General features: G+C 41.7%; 1 protein-coding gene across 1 annotated transcript in view; it reads right to left on the bottom strand.

Moving 5' to 3' along the window:
• The window catches only part of LOC110532683 (glutamate receptor ionotropic, delta-1), a 344,048-nt gene that overhangs the window by 84,144 nt on the left and 241,115 nt on the right, over positions 1–18,789 (bottom strand). The window contains exon 4 of the mRNA XM_036985516.1: positions 17,839–18,044. Within this exon, the coding sequence (XP_036841411.1) occupies positions 17,839–18,044 (206 nt within the window). The remainder of the gene's footprint in view (positions 1–17,838; positions 18,045–18,789) is intronic.

Below are 18,789 nucleotides of genomic sequence, written 5' to 3'. Positions count from 1 at the left end.
TATCCCCATGTTGATTCTGCTGTAATAGCAAAACCAGCGCAAAACCAGCATGGGGACATGCTAGGTTGCATTGCAACTGAGTTGGATTTGAGTCTTCTGTTCAATGTCTAACACTTACCTTGCTATTGTAGTACTACTTTATGTGCCCAAAATGAAGAGTTCCCTTCCTCCAAGTGACGCCACTTAAGCAATCAACACCAGCAACCTTCATTATCATTGTGGCTAGTCTAATTGAGATAGAGATTCTTTTTGGATAGCTGTGCTGAGACTTGTACTTGTGTTTAAAATTCTAGTGCTGAAAACAGAATTGGAAATGCTTAATTATAGTTGGCCACTTTGATTAACACTGTGGGCAGGGTTGCAGCTGGGTAGTAGTGATGGATCATGGGAAGGGCGGCGGGCGGATTGTGCTTGGAAACAGATTTTTGGTGCCATCACTGTGTTCTGTGTTGAGGCAATGAATCATCCGGTGATAACAAGCACAAGTTATGTCCAGCCCTATCCATCTCACATCAGTAGATTCAGGAAGGTCCAAAGGTAAAAGGTTACCATCTGTAACACTGGGGAGAGTGGATTACCATCTGTGACACTGGGGAGAGTGGATTACCATCTGTGACACTGGGGAGAGTGGATTACCATCTGTGACACTGGGGAGAGTAGATTGCCATCTGTGACACTGGGGAGAGTGGATTGCCATCTGTGACACTGGGGAGAGTGGATTACCATCTGTGACACTGGGGAGAGTGGATTACCATATGTGACACTGGGGAGAGTGGATTACCATCTGTGACACTGGGGAGAGTGGATTACCATCTGTGGCACTGGGGAGAGTGGATTACCATCTGTGACACTGGGGAGAGTGGATTACCATCTGTGACACTGGGGAGAGTGGATTACCATATGTGACAGTGGGGAGAGTGGATTGCCCTCTGTGACACTGGGGAGAGTGAATTACCATCTGTGACACTGGGGAGAGTGAATTACCATCTGTGACACTGGGGAGAGTGGATTGCCATCTGTGACACTGGGGAGAGTGAATTACCATCTGACACTGGGGAGAGTGGATTGCCCTCTGTGACACTGGGGAGAGTGGATTACCATCTGTGACACTGGGGAGATTGGATTGCCATCTGAGACACTGGGGAGAGTGGATTACCATCTGTGACACTGGGGAGAGTGGATTGCCATCTGTGACACTGGGGAGAGTGGATTGCCACCTGTGACACTGGGGAGCGTGGATTGCCACCTGTGACACTGGGGAGAGTGGATTGCCACCTGTGACACTGGGGAGAGTGGATTGCCACCTGTGACACTGGGGAGAGTGGATTGCCACCTGTGACACTGGGGAGAGTGGATTGCCACCTGTGACACTGGGGAGAGTGGATTGCCACCTGTGACACTGGGGAGAGTGGATTACCAAATGTGACACTGGGGAGAGTGGATTGCCATCTGTGACACTGGGGAGAGTGGATTACCATCTGTGACACTGGGGAGAGTGGATTGCCACCTGTGACACTGGGGAGAGTGGATTGCCACCTGTGACACTGGGGAGAGTGGATTGCCACCTGTGACACTGGGGAGAGTGGATTACCATCTGTGACACTGGGGAGAGTGGATTGCCATCTGTGACACTGGGGAGAGTGGATTACCATCTGTGACACTGGGGAGAGTGAATTGCCATCTGTGACACTGGGGAGAGTGAATTACCATCTGTGACACTGGGGAGAGTGGATTACCATATGAGACACTGGGGAGAGTGAATTACCATCTGTGACACTGGGGAGAGTGGATTACCATCTGTGAACCTGGGGAGAGTGGATTACCATCTGTGACACTGGGGAGAGTGGATTCTTGGACTCTGGGGAGAGAATGGAGACTATGGAGAATGGTGAGTTGCCCCTTCCATCTATTGTCATTTTAGCCATTCTCCCTAGTCTCCATTCTCTCCCCAGAGTCTAGAGTCTAGATAAGAGTGGTTAGGGTTTATTATAATGAGAATGTTAACACTACTGAAGTTGATGATAAAGTTAGAGGTGACACTGGGGAGAGGGTAGACATTAAGCAAAGAGAAAGATAGGGATATCAATACCACAGATTGATACCACAGTAAATATTAAGAAAAGAGTAGATGTTGGACAGAGGGAATAGTTATCTCAGCAGGGATAAATTATACAATTGGGTTGGTGGACCCTTGGGCAAGATGACACAGTGCTACTGTAAGGCTATAGCCATGCTCTTAAAGGGATAGTTCACCCAAATTACATGTTGGTGTCCTTACCCTGTAAGCGGACTATGGAAAATGTATGAAAGCAATCCATACCTTTGAAGGATCATTTTATGAAAGTACAGTCGTGGCCAAAAGTTTTGAGAATGACACAAATATTAATTTTCACAAAGTCTGCTGCCTCAGTATGTATGATGGCAATTTGCATATACTCCAGAATGTTATGAAGAGTGATCAGATGAATTGCAATTAATTACAAAGTCCCTCTTTGCCATGCAAATGAACTGAATCCCCCAAAAACATTTCCACTGCATTTCAGCCCTGCCACAAAAGGACCAGCTGAAATCATGTCAGTAATTCTCTCGTTAACACAGGTGTGAGTGTTAACGAGGACAAGGCTGGAGATCACTCTGTCATGCTGATTGAGTTTGAATAACAGACTGGAAGCTTCAAAAGGAGGGTGGTGCTTGGAATCATTGTTCTTCCTCTGTCAGTCATGGTTACCTGCAAGGAAACACGTGCCGTCATCATTGTTTTGCACAAAAAGGGCATCACAGGCAAGGATATTGCTGCCAGTAATAATCATCAAGAACTTCAATGAGAGCGGTTCAATTGTTGTGAAGAAGGCTTCAGGGCGCACAAAAAAGCAAGCCCCAGGACCGTCTCCTAAAGTTGAATCAGCTGCGGGATCGGGGCACCACCAGTACAGAGCTTGCTCAGGAATGGCAGCAGGCAGTTGTGAGTGCATCTGCACGCACAGTGAGGCAAAGACTTTTGGAAGACGGCCTGGTGTCAAGAAGTGAGCGCTACCATCAGTCCTGGGTCATGCCAACAGTAAAGCATCCTGAGACCATTCATGTGTGGGGTTGCTTCTCAGCCAAGGGAGTGGGCTCACTCACAATTTTGCCTAGGAACACAGCCATGAATGAAGAATGTTACCAACACATCCTCCGAGAGCAACTTCTCCCAAACATCCAGGAACAGTTTGGTGAAGAACAATGCCTTTTCCAGCATGATGGAGCACCTTGCCATAAGGCAAAAGTGATAACTAAGTTTCTCGGGGAACAAAACATTGATATTTTGAGTCCTTAGCCAGGAAACTCCCCAGACCTTATTAATCCCATTGAGAACGTGTGGTCAATCCTCAAGAGGCGGGTGGACAAATAACAACCCACAAATTCTGACAAACTCCAAGCATTGATTATGCAAGAAGGGGCTGCCATAAGTCAGGATGTGGCCCAGAAGTTCATTGACAGCATGCCAGGGCGGATTGCAGAGGTCTTGAAAAAGAAGAGTCAACACTGCAAATATAGACTCTTTGCATCAACTTCATGTACAGTGCCTTGCGAAAGTATTCGGCCCCCTTGAACTTTGCGATCTTTTGCCACATTTCAGGCTTCAAACATAAAGATATAAAACTGTATTTTTTTGTGAAGAATCAACAACAAGTGGGACACAATCATGAAGTGGAACGACATTTATTGGATATTTCAAACTTTTTTAACAAATCAAAAATTGAAAAATTGGGCGTGCAAAATTATTCAGCCCCCTTAAGTTAATACTTTGTAGCGCCACCTTTTGCTGCGATTACAGCTGTAAGTCGCTTGGGGTATGTCTCTATCAGTTTTGCACATCGAGAGACTGACATTTTTTCCCATTCCTCCTTGCAAAACAGCTCGAGCTCAGTGAGGTTGGATGGAGAGCATTTGTGAACAGCAGTTTTCAGTTCTTTGAACAGATTCTCGATTGGATTCAGGTCTGGACTTTGACTTGGCCATTCTAACACCTGGATATGTTTATTTTTGAACCATTCCATTGTAGATTTTGCTTTATGTTTTGGATCATTGTCTTGTTGGAAGACAAATCTCCGTCCCAGTCTCAGGTCTTTTGCAGACTCCATCAGGTTTTCTTCCAAAATGGTCCTGTATTTGGCTCCATCCATCTTCCCATCAATTTTAACCATCTTCCCTGTCCCTGCTGAAGAAAAGCAGGCCCAAACCATGATGCTGCCACCACCATGTTTGACAGTGGGGATGGTGTGTTCAGCTGTGTTGCTTTTACGCCAAACATAACGTTTTGCATTGTTGCCAAAAAGTTCAATTTTGGTTTCATCTGACCAGAGCACCTTCTTCCACATGTTTGGTGTGTCTCCCAGGTGGCTTGTGGCAAACTTTAAACGACACTTTTTATGGATATCTTTAAGAAATGGCTTTCTTCTTGCCACTCTTCCATAAAGGCCAGATTTGTGCAATATACGACTGATTGTTGTCCTATGGACAGAGTCTCCCACCTCAGCTGTAGATCTCTGCAGTTCATCCAGAGTGATCATGGGCCTCTTGGCTGCATCTCTGATCAGTCTTCTCCTTGTATGAGCTGAAATTTTAGAGGGACGGCCAGGTCTTGGTAGATTTGCAGTGGTCTGATACTCCTTCCATTTCAATATTATCTTGCACAGTGCTCCTCGGGATGTTTAAAGCTTGGGAAATCTTTCTGTATCCAAATCCGGCTTTAAACTTCTTCACAACAGTATCTCGGACCTGCCTGGTGTGTTCCTTGTTCTTCATGATGCTCTCTGCGCTTTTAACTGACCTATGAGACTATCACAGTGCAGGTGCATTTATACGGAGACTTGATTACACACAGGTGGATTGTATTTATCATCATTAGTCATTTAGGTCAACATTGGATCATTCAGAGATCCTCACTGAACTTCTGGAGAGAGTTTGCTGCACTGAAAGTAAAGGGGCTGAATAATTTTGCACGCCCAATTTTTCAGTTTTTGATTTGTTAAAAAAGTTTGAAATATCCAATAAATGTCGTTCCACTTCATGATTGTGTCCCACTTGTTGTTGATTCTTCACAAAAAAATACAGTTTTATATCTTTATGTTTGAAGCCTGAAATGTGGCAAAAGGTCGCAAAGTTCAAGGGGGCCGAATACTTTCGCAAGGCACTGTATATATATATAACCTCAGCAAAAAAAAGAAACGTCCTCTCACTATCAACTGAGTTGACTTTCAGCAAATGTAACATGTGTAAATATTTGTATGAACATAACAAGATTCAACAACTGAGACATAAACTGAGCAAGTTCCACAGACATGTGACAAAGAGAAATGGAATAATGTGTCTCTAAACAAAGGGAGGTCAGTATCTGGTGTGGCCACCAGCTGCATTAAGTACTGAAGTGCATGTCCTCCTCATGGACTGCACCAGATTTGCCAGTTCTTGCAGTGAGATGTTACCCCACTCTTCCACCAAGGCACCTGCAAGTTCAAAGACATTTCTGGGGGGAATGGCCCTAGCCCTCACCCTCCGATCCAACAGGTCCCAGACGTGCTCAATGGGATTGAGATCCGGGCTCTTCACTAGCCATGGCAGAACACTTCCTGTCTTGCAGGAAATCATGCACAGAACGAGCAGTATGGCTGGTGGCATTGTCATGCTGGAGGGTTATGTCAGGATGAGCCTGCAGGAAGGGTACCACATGAGGGAGGAGGATGTCTTCCCTATAACTCACAGCCTTGAGATTACCTGAACTGACAACGAGCTCAGTCCGATGATGCTGTGACACACCGCCCCAGACCATGACGTACCCTCCACCTCCAAATTGATTCCGCTCCAGAGTACAGGCTCATTCCTGTAACGCTCATTCCTTCGTCGATAAACGTGAATCCGAAAACCGCAGCTCGTCAGTAAAGAACACTTTTTTTCAGTCCTGCCTGGTCCAGTGACGGTGGGTTTGTGCCCATAGGTGACGTTGTTGCCAGTGATGTTTGGTGAGGACCTGCCTTACAACAGGCCTATAAGCCCTCAGTCCAGCCTCTCTCTGCCTATTGCAGACAGTCTGAGCACAGGTGAAGGGATTGTGCGTTCCTGGTGTAACTCGGGCAGTTGTTGTTGCCATCCTGTACCTGTCCCGCAGGTGTGATGATCGGATGTACCGATCCTGTGCAGGTGTTGTAACACGTGGTCGTCTCACAGTATGGACATTGCAATTTATTGCTCTGGCCACATCTGCAGTCCTCATGCCTCCTTGCAGCATGCCTAAAGCACGTTCACACAGATGAGCAGGGACCCTGGGCATCTTTCTTTTGGTGTGTTTCAGAGTCAGCAGAAAGGCCTCTTTAGTGTCCTAAGATTTCATAACTGTGACCTTAATTGCCTACCATCTGTAAACTGTTAGTGTCTTAACGACTGTTCCACAGGTGCATGTTCATTAATTGTTTATGGTTCATTGAAAAAGCATGGGAAACAGTGTTTAAACCCTTTACAATGTAGATCTGTAAAGTTATTTGGATTTTTACGAATTATCTTTGAAAGGCAGGGTCCTGCAAAAAGGACGTTTCTTTTTTTGCTGAGTTATTGCTATATGTATATATATTATTGAGGGAGTGTAACTGTCAAAAGCTATCTATTGCTATCCCTTCAGGAAGGGAGAGGAGGGTGGGTGGTGTATAGTTCCCCCGGGTTGTCATGTCAGTGGCTCTGAGTCTCGGTTAGACAAGTCATCACCGCTGTCCGTCTACAAAGCAGCCCGCAATAGCATATCAAAGTGATCGCTTTTACAGAACACAACCACTTCACTATCCTTGGCATCAATACACCATTGTTTATTGCAACTTGGACAACATTTCAGCCATGGTTTTAATCATCAATGGCTTATCAATTTTCCTCTTGACAAGTAAAGATTGATTTCTAAAGAAGTAGTCATCCACCATCTTGACAAAGTAACAGACATAAATGATTCTTGAGGGCCCTGAGACATTGAATGTGTTTTCCCTGTGTCAATGCTCAGGAACTGCCTGCAAAGATCATCTCAGTCCATGGTAACGTCAACTTGCATGCATGAAGTCATGAGCATCACAACTGTCTACTTGACTCATGTTGTTCTTTATCCTGCCTGCTACTTATTTATGTTTTACAGTGACTTAACTATGACATCACACAATCTTGAGAATATTCCAATGATGAATAGGATGAATCATCCAAAAATGACATTACCTTGACAAGCCACGGTGGTAATTTATATTGTATCCCCCCCAAAGAGAGCCAGATATTGAAAATGTTACAATTTATCACGGGAAATTAGGAAACTACAACCATCGTACTGTAATCCACTACTGCCAGTCAAGGTCATCAAGATAGGAGACAATTTATTACCTCCAAGGTTTGAAATTCCAGGCGCTTCTCTAAAGCCCCCCAGTGTCTACTGACAATCTGAGAATCTCTACCTGCCTGCTTTAAGTCTGTTTTTATGTATGATTACAGTAAACCATTATGGAAAAGCAGCTGGTTGTAAGCAGCACGTTCAATCTGGGTGTACTGCACTGTGGTGTTTTCTTGACTAAATGAGACATCGACAAAGACTCTTTCCCAAAGCACACCAACACTATCAGTCTCGAGATTCCAGCAAAAAATGGCTTTTAATTGATCTGACTTTCATTCATCTGCATGTCCAGCCCTTATATTTAGCCTAACAATTAGGTGTTTTACCATTTTATTTTCAGAACAACCAGGGCTACAAGTAGAACACAAAACATTTTGTAGTTTTATTGACAAATGCCAATAAAAAATAAGGCCTGCCAAAGTATAAACCTAATAAAATGAATTTATATGAATGCTGTAAGTACATCAATTATTTGCTAAATGGGAAATTCATATCCAACTAGTCAGTGACAAATGTGTGAAGGTTGTGAGTTTATTACAGTATTATAAACACTATGTCATGTGAGTCCAATTATCTTCTATGTAGAACAACCCCTTACCTTATAATGACTTGTGTTACATGTGCTTGTTCGTGAGAGTCTCATATTTTCATAGATAGCTTTTAATAGTTTGTAGCTCAAACCATTTGAACTCAATAGACATCTTGTATAAAAGACCCGGCCCCCTTCGGGATCTGCCCTTGTCTCAAAAAATACTGCTCTAGGTCAGCCCCCATTAATCACACAGACTTGGTATCTACGGATGCAGAAGAAATAGGCAAATCCAATGTTTAACACTAGAACCGCATGGCCTTTCAGCCAGTAAGTACCCGCGAGAGAACGTTGCCGGGAATACCATTGAGCAGACGCATCAGATGCATATCAACCTGCAGGGTGCACAAACATACTGTAAGCACCAAAGCTTGATAAATAGAGCATAAACAATTGTAGAGTATGAATTGCATGAAGAAATATATCCATGTAAAAGTATAACAACAATAGGTATTTGTTTAGATAGAGTCAAGGATATTTTTTGTATAATTCTACAAAGTCCTAGTGAAAAATGTATGCCTAAAGCCAATTTTCGACAGTTGTATATATGCTATTAGAAGAATACTTATTTGGTTGTGTTTACAAAAGGTCTTAGGTAACATTAGAAAACTAAAAAAACAACTATTTTAAAAAACAAAAGAGTATTTTATTAGTTTATGTTACTCTACTGTAGGCTATAAGTAAAAACAGAAAACCACTAGTTCAACTCCACCACAAAGAAGTCCATTATAATTTTGTTTTCACAGGTCTAAAGACGCATTGTGGAAATGAGAAAATGTGTTGAAAAAAGAAAACAAAATAGTGATTCTGAAAGCATGAACAGTGCAGATATTCTTGGAAAAAATGACTTTTGGAAATAGAGCTGCACCTCTTGAATTTTGAGTTATTTGACCAAGGTAAGTGTCATAGAAACTGCAGCATATGCTCTTTCTAATACTATACAGAAATCTAAATGTTTTACCTGCATGTGACTCTGAAAGACGATTTGATAAAGTTACAATTTGACAACTGATAATACTGTCACTCATTAGACTATTGTAAATCTAATCTTGTCTAAAGGCTAACTCTTATTTTGTGTGAAATTAGTTTCAGTATAGTTTGGGTGTAGTTTCAATGGGCCAGCTGTTTAGGCTAACTATTATTTGTTTCCCCTTGCTCATCAACTTGGATAGAGTCCCAGATGTTTTGCATTATTCTAAAGGCCTACTGCAACATGTTGCTTGTTTTTGTTTCCCTTACAATAAATGTGATTAGTAATATCGTAACAGCTTATTTTTACAAAGTAAAATGTCAACGAGAACGGTATCAACCTCAGTCAGTCTTCCCAGCCTGGTGCAGGTCTACAAATTTGTCTCTGGTGTCCTTTGACGGCTCTTTGGTCTTGGCCATAGTGGAGTTTGGAGTGTGAATGTTTGAGGTTGTGGACAGGTGTCTTTTATACTGATAACAATTTCAAACAGGTGCCATTAATACAGGTAACGAGTGGAGGACAGAGGAGCCTCTTAAAACCTGTTGCGACTCTAGGGGCAGTATTTTCATTTTTGGAAAAAAAAACGTTCCCGTTTTAAACGGGATATTTTGTCAAGACAAGATGCTAGAATATGCATATAATTGACAGCTGTGGACACTCGAACGTTTCCAAAACTGTAAAGATATTGTCTGTGAGTATAACAGAACTGATGTTGCAGGCGAAAGCCTGAGAAAAGTCCAATCCGGAAGTGCCCCATATTTTGAAAGCGCTGCGTTCCAATGAGTCCCTATTGAGCTGTGGATGTGCTATCAACCAGCTTATGCTTTCTACATATTCCCCAAGGTGTCTACAGCATTGTGACGTAGTTTTACGCATTTATGTTGAAGAATAGCCGTAGGCGGCTACATTGCGTAAGTGGACACCTGATGACTCCCAGGGTGACTCTCGCGTAAAATACAGAGGTAGCCATTACTCCAATTGGTCCTACTGAAAAACGAATTGTCCCGATGGATATATTATCGAATAGATATTAGAAAAACACCTTGAGGATTGATTATAAACAACGTTTGCCATGTTTCTGTTGATATTATGGAGGTAATTTGGAATATTTTTCGCAGTTTTCGTGACTGCAATTTCCGGGCGATTTCTCAGCCAAACGTGAAGAACAAACGGAGCTATTTCGCCTAAAAAAATAATATTTTGGGAAAAAATGAACTTTGGCTATCTACCTGGGAGTCTCGTGAGTGAAAACATCCGAAGCTCATCAAAGGTAAACAATTTAATTTGATTGTTTTTCTGATTTCCTTGACCAAGTTACCTGCTGCTAGCTGCACAAAATGCTATGCTAGGCAATCGATAAACTTACACAAATACTTGTCTAGCTTTGGCTGTAAAGCATATTTTGAAAATCTGAGATGACAGGGTGATTAACAAAAGGCTAAGCTGTGTCTCAATATATTTCATTTGTGATTTTCATGAATAGGAATATTTTCTAGGGATATTGATGTCCGTTGCATTATGCTAATTCGTTTCAGGCGATGATTACGCTCCCGCATGGATGGATGGGGAGTCAGTAGAGGTTAAAGAAGAAGTTACAGGTCTGTGAGTGCCAGAAATCTTGCTTGTTTGTAGGTGACCAAATACCTATTTTCCACCATAATTTGCAAATAAATTCATTAAAAATCCCACAATGTGATTTTCTGGATTTTTTTTCTCATTTTGTCTGTCATAGTTGAAGTGTACCTATGATGAAAATTACAGGCCTCTCTCATCTTTTTAAGTGGGAGAACTTGCACAATTGGTGGCTGACTAAATACTTTTTTGCCCCACTGTACCTAGGTGTCTAGCTAGACTTTAAACTCTCCTTCCAGACTCATATTAAACATCTCCAATCCAAAATCAAATCTAGATTCGGCTTTATATTTCGCAAACAAAGCCTCCTTCACTCACGCCGCCAAACTTACCCTAGTAAAACTGACTATCCTACCGATCCTTGACTTTGGCGATGTCATCTACAAAATAGCTTCCAACAGCAAACTGGATGCAGTCTATCACAGTGCCATCCGTTTTGTTACCAAATCATCTTATACCACCCACCACTGCAACCTTTATGCTCTAGTCGGCTGGCCCTCGCTACGTATTCGTCGCCAGACCCACTGGCTCCAGGTCATCTACAAGTCCATGCTAGGTAAAGCTCTGCCTTATCTCAGTTCACTGGTCACGATGGCAACACCCACCCGTAGCACACGCTCCAGCAGGTGTATCTCACTGATCATCCCTAAAGCCAACACCCCATTTGGCCGCCTTTCCTTCCAGTTCTCTGCTGCCTGTGACTGGAACGAATTGCAAAAATCACTGAAGTTGGAGACTTTTATTTCCCGCAACAACTTTAAACATCAACTATTTGAGCAGCTAACCAATTGCTGCAGCTGTACATAGTCCATCTGTAAATAGCCGAGCCAATCTACCTACCTCATCCCCATACTGTTTTCATTTTATTTACTTTGCTGCTCTTTTGCACACCAGTATCTCTACTTGCTCATCATCTGCTCATTTATCACTCCAGTGTTAATCTGCTAAATTGTAATTATTCACTCCTATGGCCTATTTATTGCCTACCTCAGGCCTTTTGCACACACTGTATATAGAATTTATTTTTTCTACTGTGTCATTGACTTGTTTATTGTGTTATTGGCTTGTTTATTGTTTACTCCATGTGTAACTCTGTGTTGTTGTCTGTGTCACACTGCTTTGCTTTATCTTGGCCAGGTCGCAGTTGCAAATGAGAACTTGTTCTCAACTAGCCTACCTGGTTAAATAAAGGTGAAATAAAAAAATAAAAAAAGAAAATTATTCATTCATTGAGGAGAGAGAGACACATTAGCGCCTGGCTGGGTACTAACGTCCTACTACGCATTGTCTTGGCGGGTTAGGATGGGAATAGCTGTGGGAAAAAGCTGCTGAAAAGACTCAAATTACGCTTCTGTTTGTGAATTCAAAATTCTGACAAATGAGCAATGTAAAATACAAACATTTAGGAAGTCAAGGAAGGAGAAGGACATTTTTTTTTTACAAAATCAAACATCAGTGGCCATTTGCCTATAGAGCTTTAATGTTAAAAGGGATTAGAAATCCAAAACTCGCTAGCTGCACTATTTCATCCCAAAATACACAATCTGAAAACACAATTTGGTTCAGTGGTTAACTGTTTACCATAGCCATATGGTTTACTTCCATAATGTAGCTGGGGTCTAAGCTGCTGTGGCACAAACATGAAAAATGTAACTGTGAATGAAAACAATCAAACATCTTAAGATTTTGATTAGAAAACAGTTATTAGACGTTACAATAACGTTCAGGGGTATACACTGAGTGTACACAACATTAAGAATAGCTGCTCTTTCCATGTCAGACTGACCAGGTGAATCCAGGTAAAAGCTATGATCCTTTATTGATGTAATTGGTTAAATCCCTTTCAATCAATGTAGATGAAGGGGAGGAGACAGGTTACAGAAGGATTTGTAAGCCTTGAGACAATTGAGACATGGATTGTGTATGTGTGCCATTCAGAGGGTGAATGGGCAAGGCAAAATATTTAAGTGCCTTTGAAAGTGGTATGGTAGTAGGTGCCAGGCGCACCGGTTTGTGTCAAGAACTGCCATGCTGCTGGGTTTTTCACTATCAACAGTTTCCTATGTGTATCATGAATGGTCCACCACCCAAAGGACATCCAGCCAACTTTACACAACTGTGGGACATGTGCCTTGTAGAGTCCATGCCCCGACGAATTGAGGCTCAATATTAGGAAGGTGTTCTTAATGTTTTGTAATTATATGATTTTTCAGTTTGGAGTGGGAGAGGGCATCAATTCTGCTGCAGATGATAAGTTCATTAAAGTTACCACCCCCAGAAATTGCAGCCCAAATAAATGCTTCACATAGTTCAAGTAACAGACACATCTCAACATCAATTGTTCAGAGGAGAATCAAGCGTGAATCAGGCCTTCATGGTCGAATTGCTGTAAATAAACCACTACTAAAGGACACCAATAATAAGATGAGACTTGCTTGGGCCAAGAAACACGAGCAATGGACATTAGACCGGTGAAATGTGTTCTTTGGTCTGGTGTCCAAATTTTAGATTTTTGGTTCCAACCGCTGTGTCTTGGTGTGGGTGAACAGATGATCTCCGTGTATGTATTTCCCACCGCAAAGCATGGAAGAGGAGATGTTATGGTGTGGGGGTGCTTTGCTGGTGAAACTGTCTGTGATTTATTTAGAATTCAAGGCACACTTAACCATCATGGCTACCACAGCATTCTGCAGCGATACGCCAATCCATCTGGTTTGGGTTTAGTGGGACTATCATTTGTTTTTCAACAGAACAATGACCCAACACACCTCCAAGCTATGTAAGGGCTATTTTACCAAGAAAGAGAGTGATGGAGTGCTGCATCAGATGACCTGGCCGACCTCAACCAAATTTAGTTTGGGAAGAGTCAGATTGTAGAGTGAAGTAAAAGCAGCCAACAAGTGCTCAGCATATGTGGGAACTTTGAGAGAATGGCAAGAGTGTGCAAAGCTGTCATCGAGGGAAAGGGTGGCCATTTGAAGAATCCCAAATATAAAATATATAACACTTTTCTGGTTACTACATGATTCCTTATGTGTGATTTCATAGTTTTGATGTCTTCACTATTACTCTACAATGTAGAAAATAGTCAAAATAAAGAAAAACCCTTGAATGAGTAGGTGTTCTAAAACTTTTGACCGGTAGTGTACATGTGTACATAACTAAATTACTGTGAAACTATGTTTCTGTTAAGTCAGTAGCTATTGCTACAACCTTCATTCGGTTTAAGGGTGCACTTTTGTCATGCTGACAAGGTGAAGGTGCTCTTTTCTCAAACGGCACAACAGAATCATTCAGATTGACCAAGTCATAGCATATGACAACCATTTTGTCTAACTGAGGGATGTCTCCTGTCATATCTGGAAAATGACAAAGTAGTAGAAGTAGAAACTGATGCTGCTGCAGCATCGTTCATCTTTACAGTCGACATTGGTGTCTTGATAGAGGTCAGCTGGTTAACCTTCAGAACCTAAACAAATGAAAAGCATACCTGATGTTTGCATATCACTTCCTCATGTCACCTACAGTATACCATTGCTTAATTCATTCAGGTATTTTAGTGTCATATAAAGATGAAATATATTGTTGGACTGGAACAAATAATAGTCAACACAGGAGGTTGTCATATTCCATTGAGGCCTTTGTCCTTTGCTGTAATGTACAGTTTCCGTCCTCTTATGAATGAAGTTCTCAACAAATTATAATTAGGTCAGTGCCACTGGAGTTTTTTTGGACAATAATGGTGCTTTCAAGACAACTGGGTGAACTGGTTCAAGACAACAGTGATCTTCAGGTCGGAAAGTCAGAGCTCTAGAAAAATGCCTGAGTTTCCGACTTGGAATTCCAAGTTGGATGGCCATTGATTTTTACAATTTTTTTATTCAGTCTGAGCTCGTTTTTGTCCCTGTGTTCCCAGTTGTTTTGAATGCACTGAAGTCAGAAGTCTAGATTTCCGAGTTCCCAGTTCTTTTGAATGTGGCATAATGTCCTCTTCCAGCCTAGATGGATGTCATATTGTACAATTTGTGTCCCCTTTTCGTAGACCTAGATTAGATGGTTGCATTCAAGACAAGGTTATTTAACTTGTTATGGCTGCAATCCGGCTAACGGGATCGATATGACAACTACCAGGGAAAATAGAGGGCGCCAAATTCAAACCACAGAAATCTTATAATTACAATTCCGAAAAACATACATGTATTTTAAGTTAATCTTGTTGTTAATCCCACCAAAGTGTCCGATTTCAAATATGCTTTTCAGCAAAAGCACTACAAACGATTATGTTAGGTCTCCACCAAACCACAATAAACACAGCCATTTTCCAGCAAAATATAGCATTCACAAAAATCAGAAATAGAGATAAAATTAATCACTAACCTTGAATTATCTTCATCAGATGACACTCATAGGACTTCATGTTACACAAAACATGCATGTTTTGTTTGATAAAGTTCATATTTATATAAAAAAATCCCCATGCAATAATCTGAGACGGAGCTCAGAACAGTAGCCAAATTAGCCGCCATGTTGGAGTCAACAGAAACCAGAAAATACATGATAAATGTTTCCTTACCTTTGATGAACTTCATCAGAATGCAGTCCTAGGAATCCCAGGTCCACAATAAATGCTTGATTTGTTCGAAAATGTCCGTTATTTATGTCCAATTAGCTACTTTGGTTAGTGCGTTTAGTAAACAATTCCAAAGTCACAAAGCGCGTCCACTATAACGTGACGAAATGTCCAAAAGTTCCGTAACACTTCAGATGACAGGTGGAACGCAGGTCCTTCCCCTGTGAACGCGAATGGTGAAAGCATGGTCAGCTCGTAGCAGCGGTGACTATTTCCTGTCTCATTCGACCCCCCTTCACATTAGAGTCATCAGACAAAGTTCTATTGACTGTTGACATCTAGTGGAAGGCGTAGGAAGTGAAAACTCATCCATATTTCGCTGTAATTTCAATGAGAGCTTGGTTGAAAATCTGCCACCCCCAGAAAAAATAGAAACAGGAAGTGGAATTTCTCAGTTTTTTGCCTGCAATGTGAGTTCTGTTATACTCACAGACATAATTCAAACAGTTTTAGAAACGTCAGAATGTTTTCTATCCAATACTACTAATAATATGCATATAATAGCAACTGAGACTGAGGAGCTGGCCGCTTACAATGGGCACATTTTCATCCAAGTTACTCAATACTGCCCCTGCAGCCATAAAAAGTTAAATTTATCTGTTTGTCAGTGTCAGCAGAGTAGGCCTAGGCTACCCCATGATTTGTTATATTAAAAAAGATTCTGCTAATGTTTCCAGTCATATCAAGTTAAGTAGAATTGCATGAAATCTGTTTATCAAAAGCTACATTTTTTCTAGGTCAAAGAAAGAAGAAATGTATCTGATATAGCCTATAGGCCTATGCCACTATGGGCTCAGCCATGCACAGTGATTCGATTCAGTTATATTAATAGCCTAATAAATTATAACTATCCAATCTACTTATCACATTAGGAAGAGTAGACTTTCATTAGTCTACAAATGTGATGATAGATGTATGCAATGTTTATAATAAAGGTATGGTGAAAAAATTGCTTCCCCAAAACTTGAAACTCATGTGTCGCCTATGAGAGAGACGCATGCTAATAGCTAGACTACAAGCTATTTAGCTAGTTAGCTAATGTTGGCTAACTTGAGTCTTGTTGTTAACACCTGGTTAGCATAACAGCTAACAGCTAAACTAAACTTGTAATTGATTAGACTTACCAGTGATGAAATGATCAGAGCAGACCCTGTACTGACAGCTGTCTGGGTTCAGGTCTTGACAGGCAAAAAGGTTTCTTCGCTTTTCTGAGAGTTCTTGAGTTATCTCCTTGGTGTTTCATGATTGCGGGTAATCTGTAAAAACACCTTTCCCCCATTGTCTTTCTTGCCTTGTTAGAGCAGTCAAATACTGCACAGAAATTGACCAACTAGTGATTAGACTAGTTTTAGGCACTGTTATTATGCAGCTTAGGGTAGCCACTCAGCTGTTGTCATTGGACGAATTGATGTGGTGGTCTTCCAACATGGCCACCAGGAGGTGTCGTATGTCAGCTGGCAACCCTCTTTAGAGTGGAATCACCATGACAACATTGCCATTTCAAATCACGTAGCCATGGTTATGGTGCTGTTCATCCAATTGCATTACCATACGGTAACAGTATATTTTCATATTAGCTACTTTAATGTAATTACAGACATAATTTTGCTAGGACTGTCTGCGATTGTTCTGAGTGGGGAGGGGGAAACTGAAAGCTAGCTGTTATTGGCCTAGAGGTTTGGAACTCACTTTCTCATTGGTCTATTAACAAATTTAACACCTGGTGATGTCACCAGGCAGGACAAAGCTCCGTCCCGCCAAAACTGGTTGAAATTTCAGGCGTTCTTTTCAAACAGCTCTTACACTAAAAGGGCATTATCATCATTTTCACAATTTCACAGTATTATTCCAACCTCATAGTGTGGAAGTTTTTGACTGCACTGGGCCTTTAATGATTTTCTATATCATTAACATACTTGTTCCCTTGCTGGTTTATACATGATAATATTATAATTTGGCCTCTGGAGTGCTAGGTAAATGAAGGATGTGTGTTATTAATCTATGAGAGTGATTGCAGTTGCGGGAACAACAGAGGCTTACTGCTTATTTGTTAAGATTAAAGAGTAGGAAAATATATAACATGCACTTGAGGTTGCATGTATGCACATATCCACCAATATTTTGAGTTGTGGATCATGTCTCACGGCAGGAAGCAACTCACCTGTCAAAACAGTCATGAGCTACAAGACGGCAACTTTCTTTTTTTTATGACCCCCAAAAGCCTCTAATTAATTGAAATGGAGATCAAATCACGCACAATCTGCCTAAACCTAGTAGTGAGAAAAACAGATGCTGTGGAATTCACAGGGGGGAGATCAAACGGGTATCAAAACTTTAAAGCCATGGTGTATTCACTATCTGTGTTGTAATTTATTAATATACAGTGCGTATGCTTAATTTTCAGGATGATAACCAGTTGAAATTCTTTCTGGGATATGTAGGGCATTCACCTGTTTCACTGTCCAGTTGGCCTGTGATACGGTACATCTAATTTCATCTCCACATTTCAACTCCCTCTGCAGGGTCATTTAAGATTTCCCCATATCGAAATAACATCACCATTTGACCTTTCAGTTAATCCCAAACAGAACAGAGGGTAGTTTGCTGGTGACCACACCCCTCACCTGGTGGATGAACACCTGTGCTCCTCGGGGGCTCATGAGAAGCACGGCCCGCCGCAGCGTGTCCCGGTAGCGGTTGAGCTCCTCAGTCTGCATGGTGCTGAACAGGTTGGTGAACACCCTGCTCACGTTGCGGTCCACCCTCTGCAGAGACACGTCCAGACCCTGCCGAGACGCCTGGTCCAAGAATGTCTGCAGTCCACGGATGTCTGAAAGAAAAGTAGAGATAAACAGTTGAAAGTACAGCCAAAAAACACAGGAACATCAGAGGCAGGTGCAACTGTAACTAAGTTGAACTGATTAACTGATTATTTTATTACATTTTTGCTCACAACATTGACGTTTAGGTCCAAAAGGCCTTCCTGGAAAAGTGACAGACGTGCCTCCCTTCTCTAAAGGATATTGGACAGGTTTGTCAGTTCATTCTCCACTCTGGCATGTTCAAGGCTAATTGTGAAAAGCTTTCAGCGATCAGCATCAAACAGCTTTGCTTCCTTTTGTTATAAGCCAAAAAATGTAATGTGTTTGAATTTCTGTTGTATACCTACCAATGCTTCAGTTTCAATACACAGATTTTCTCTGTTTATAGGTTACAGTCAGTGAAGTTAGTGGCGGGTGTGCATCCCCCAGAGAAATGTGGAGGGAAGCCTCTCCAGAGATGTTGTGCAGAACAGGCAAATTAAAGGGGGAGGGATGCCGGGATCTCCACAGAGAATTAACAAGCCAACAGCTGTAGCTGCAGCCATGCCAAATGTCAAACTGGATTTTTAAAGAGAGGTGAACCGTGCCATTTGCAAAGAGTGTCTCACTCTGCACAGTGGGAATAGTGGCAATCTTCTCTGTGTGTGGGTTTGTGGTTTTTCCCATTCTTCTCTCATTGCACCTCTAGAGGATTAATTAGTTATTCAGGACCCTCATCAGTGTTCAGAGCAGACAGTCCACAGAGGTGGAGTC

The sequence above is a fragment of the Oncorhynchus mykiss genome, chromosome 1 (genome assembly GCF_013265735.2).
Source record: "Oncorhynchus mykiss isolate Arlee chromosome 1, USDA_OmykA_1.1, whole genome shotgun sequence".
Taxonomy (NCBI): Eukaryota; Metazoa; Chordata; class Actinopteri; order Salmoniformes; family Salmonidae; genus Oncorhynchus; species Oncorhynchus mykiss.
Note: the sequence above shows the minus strand (reverse complement) of the source record. Positions and strands in the feature narration are given on the sequence as shown.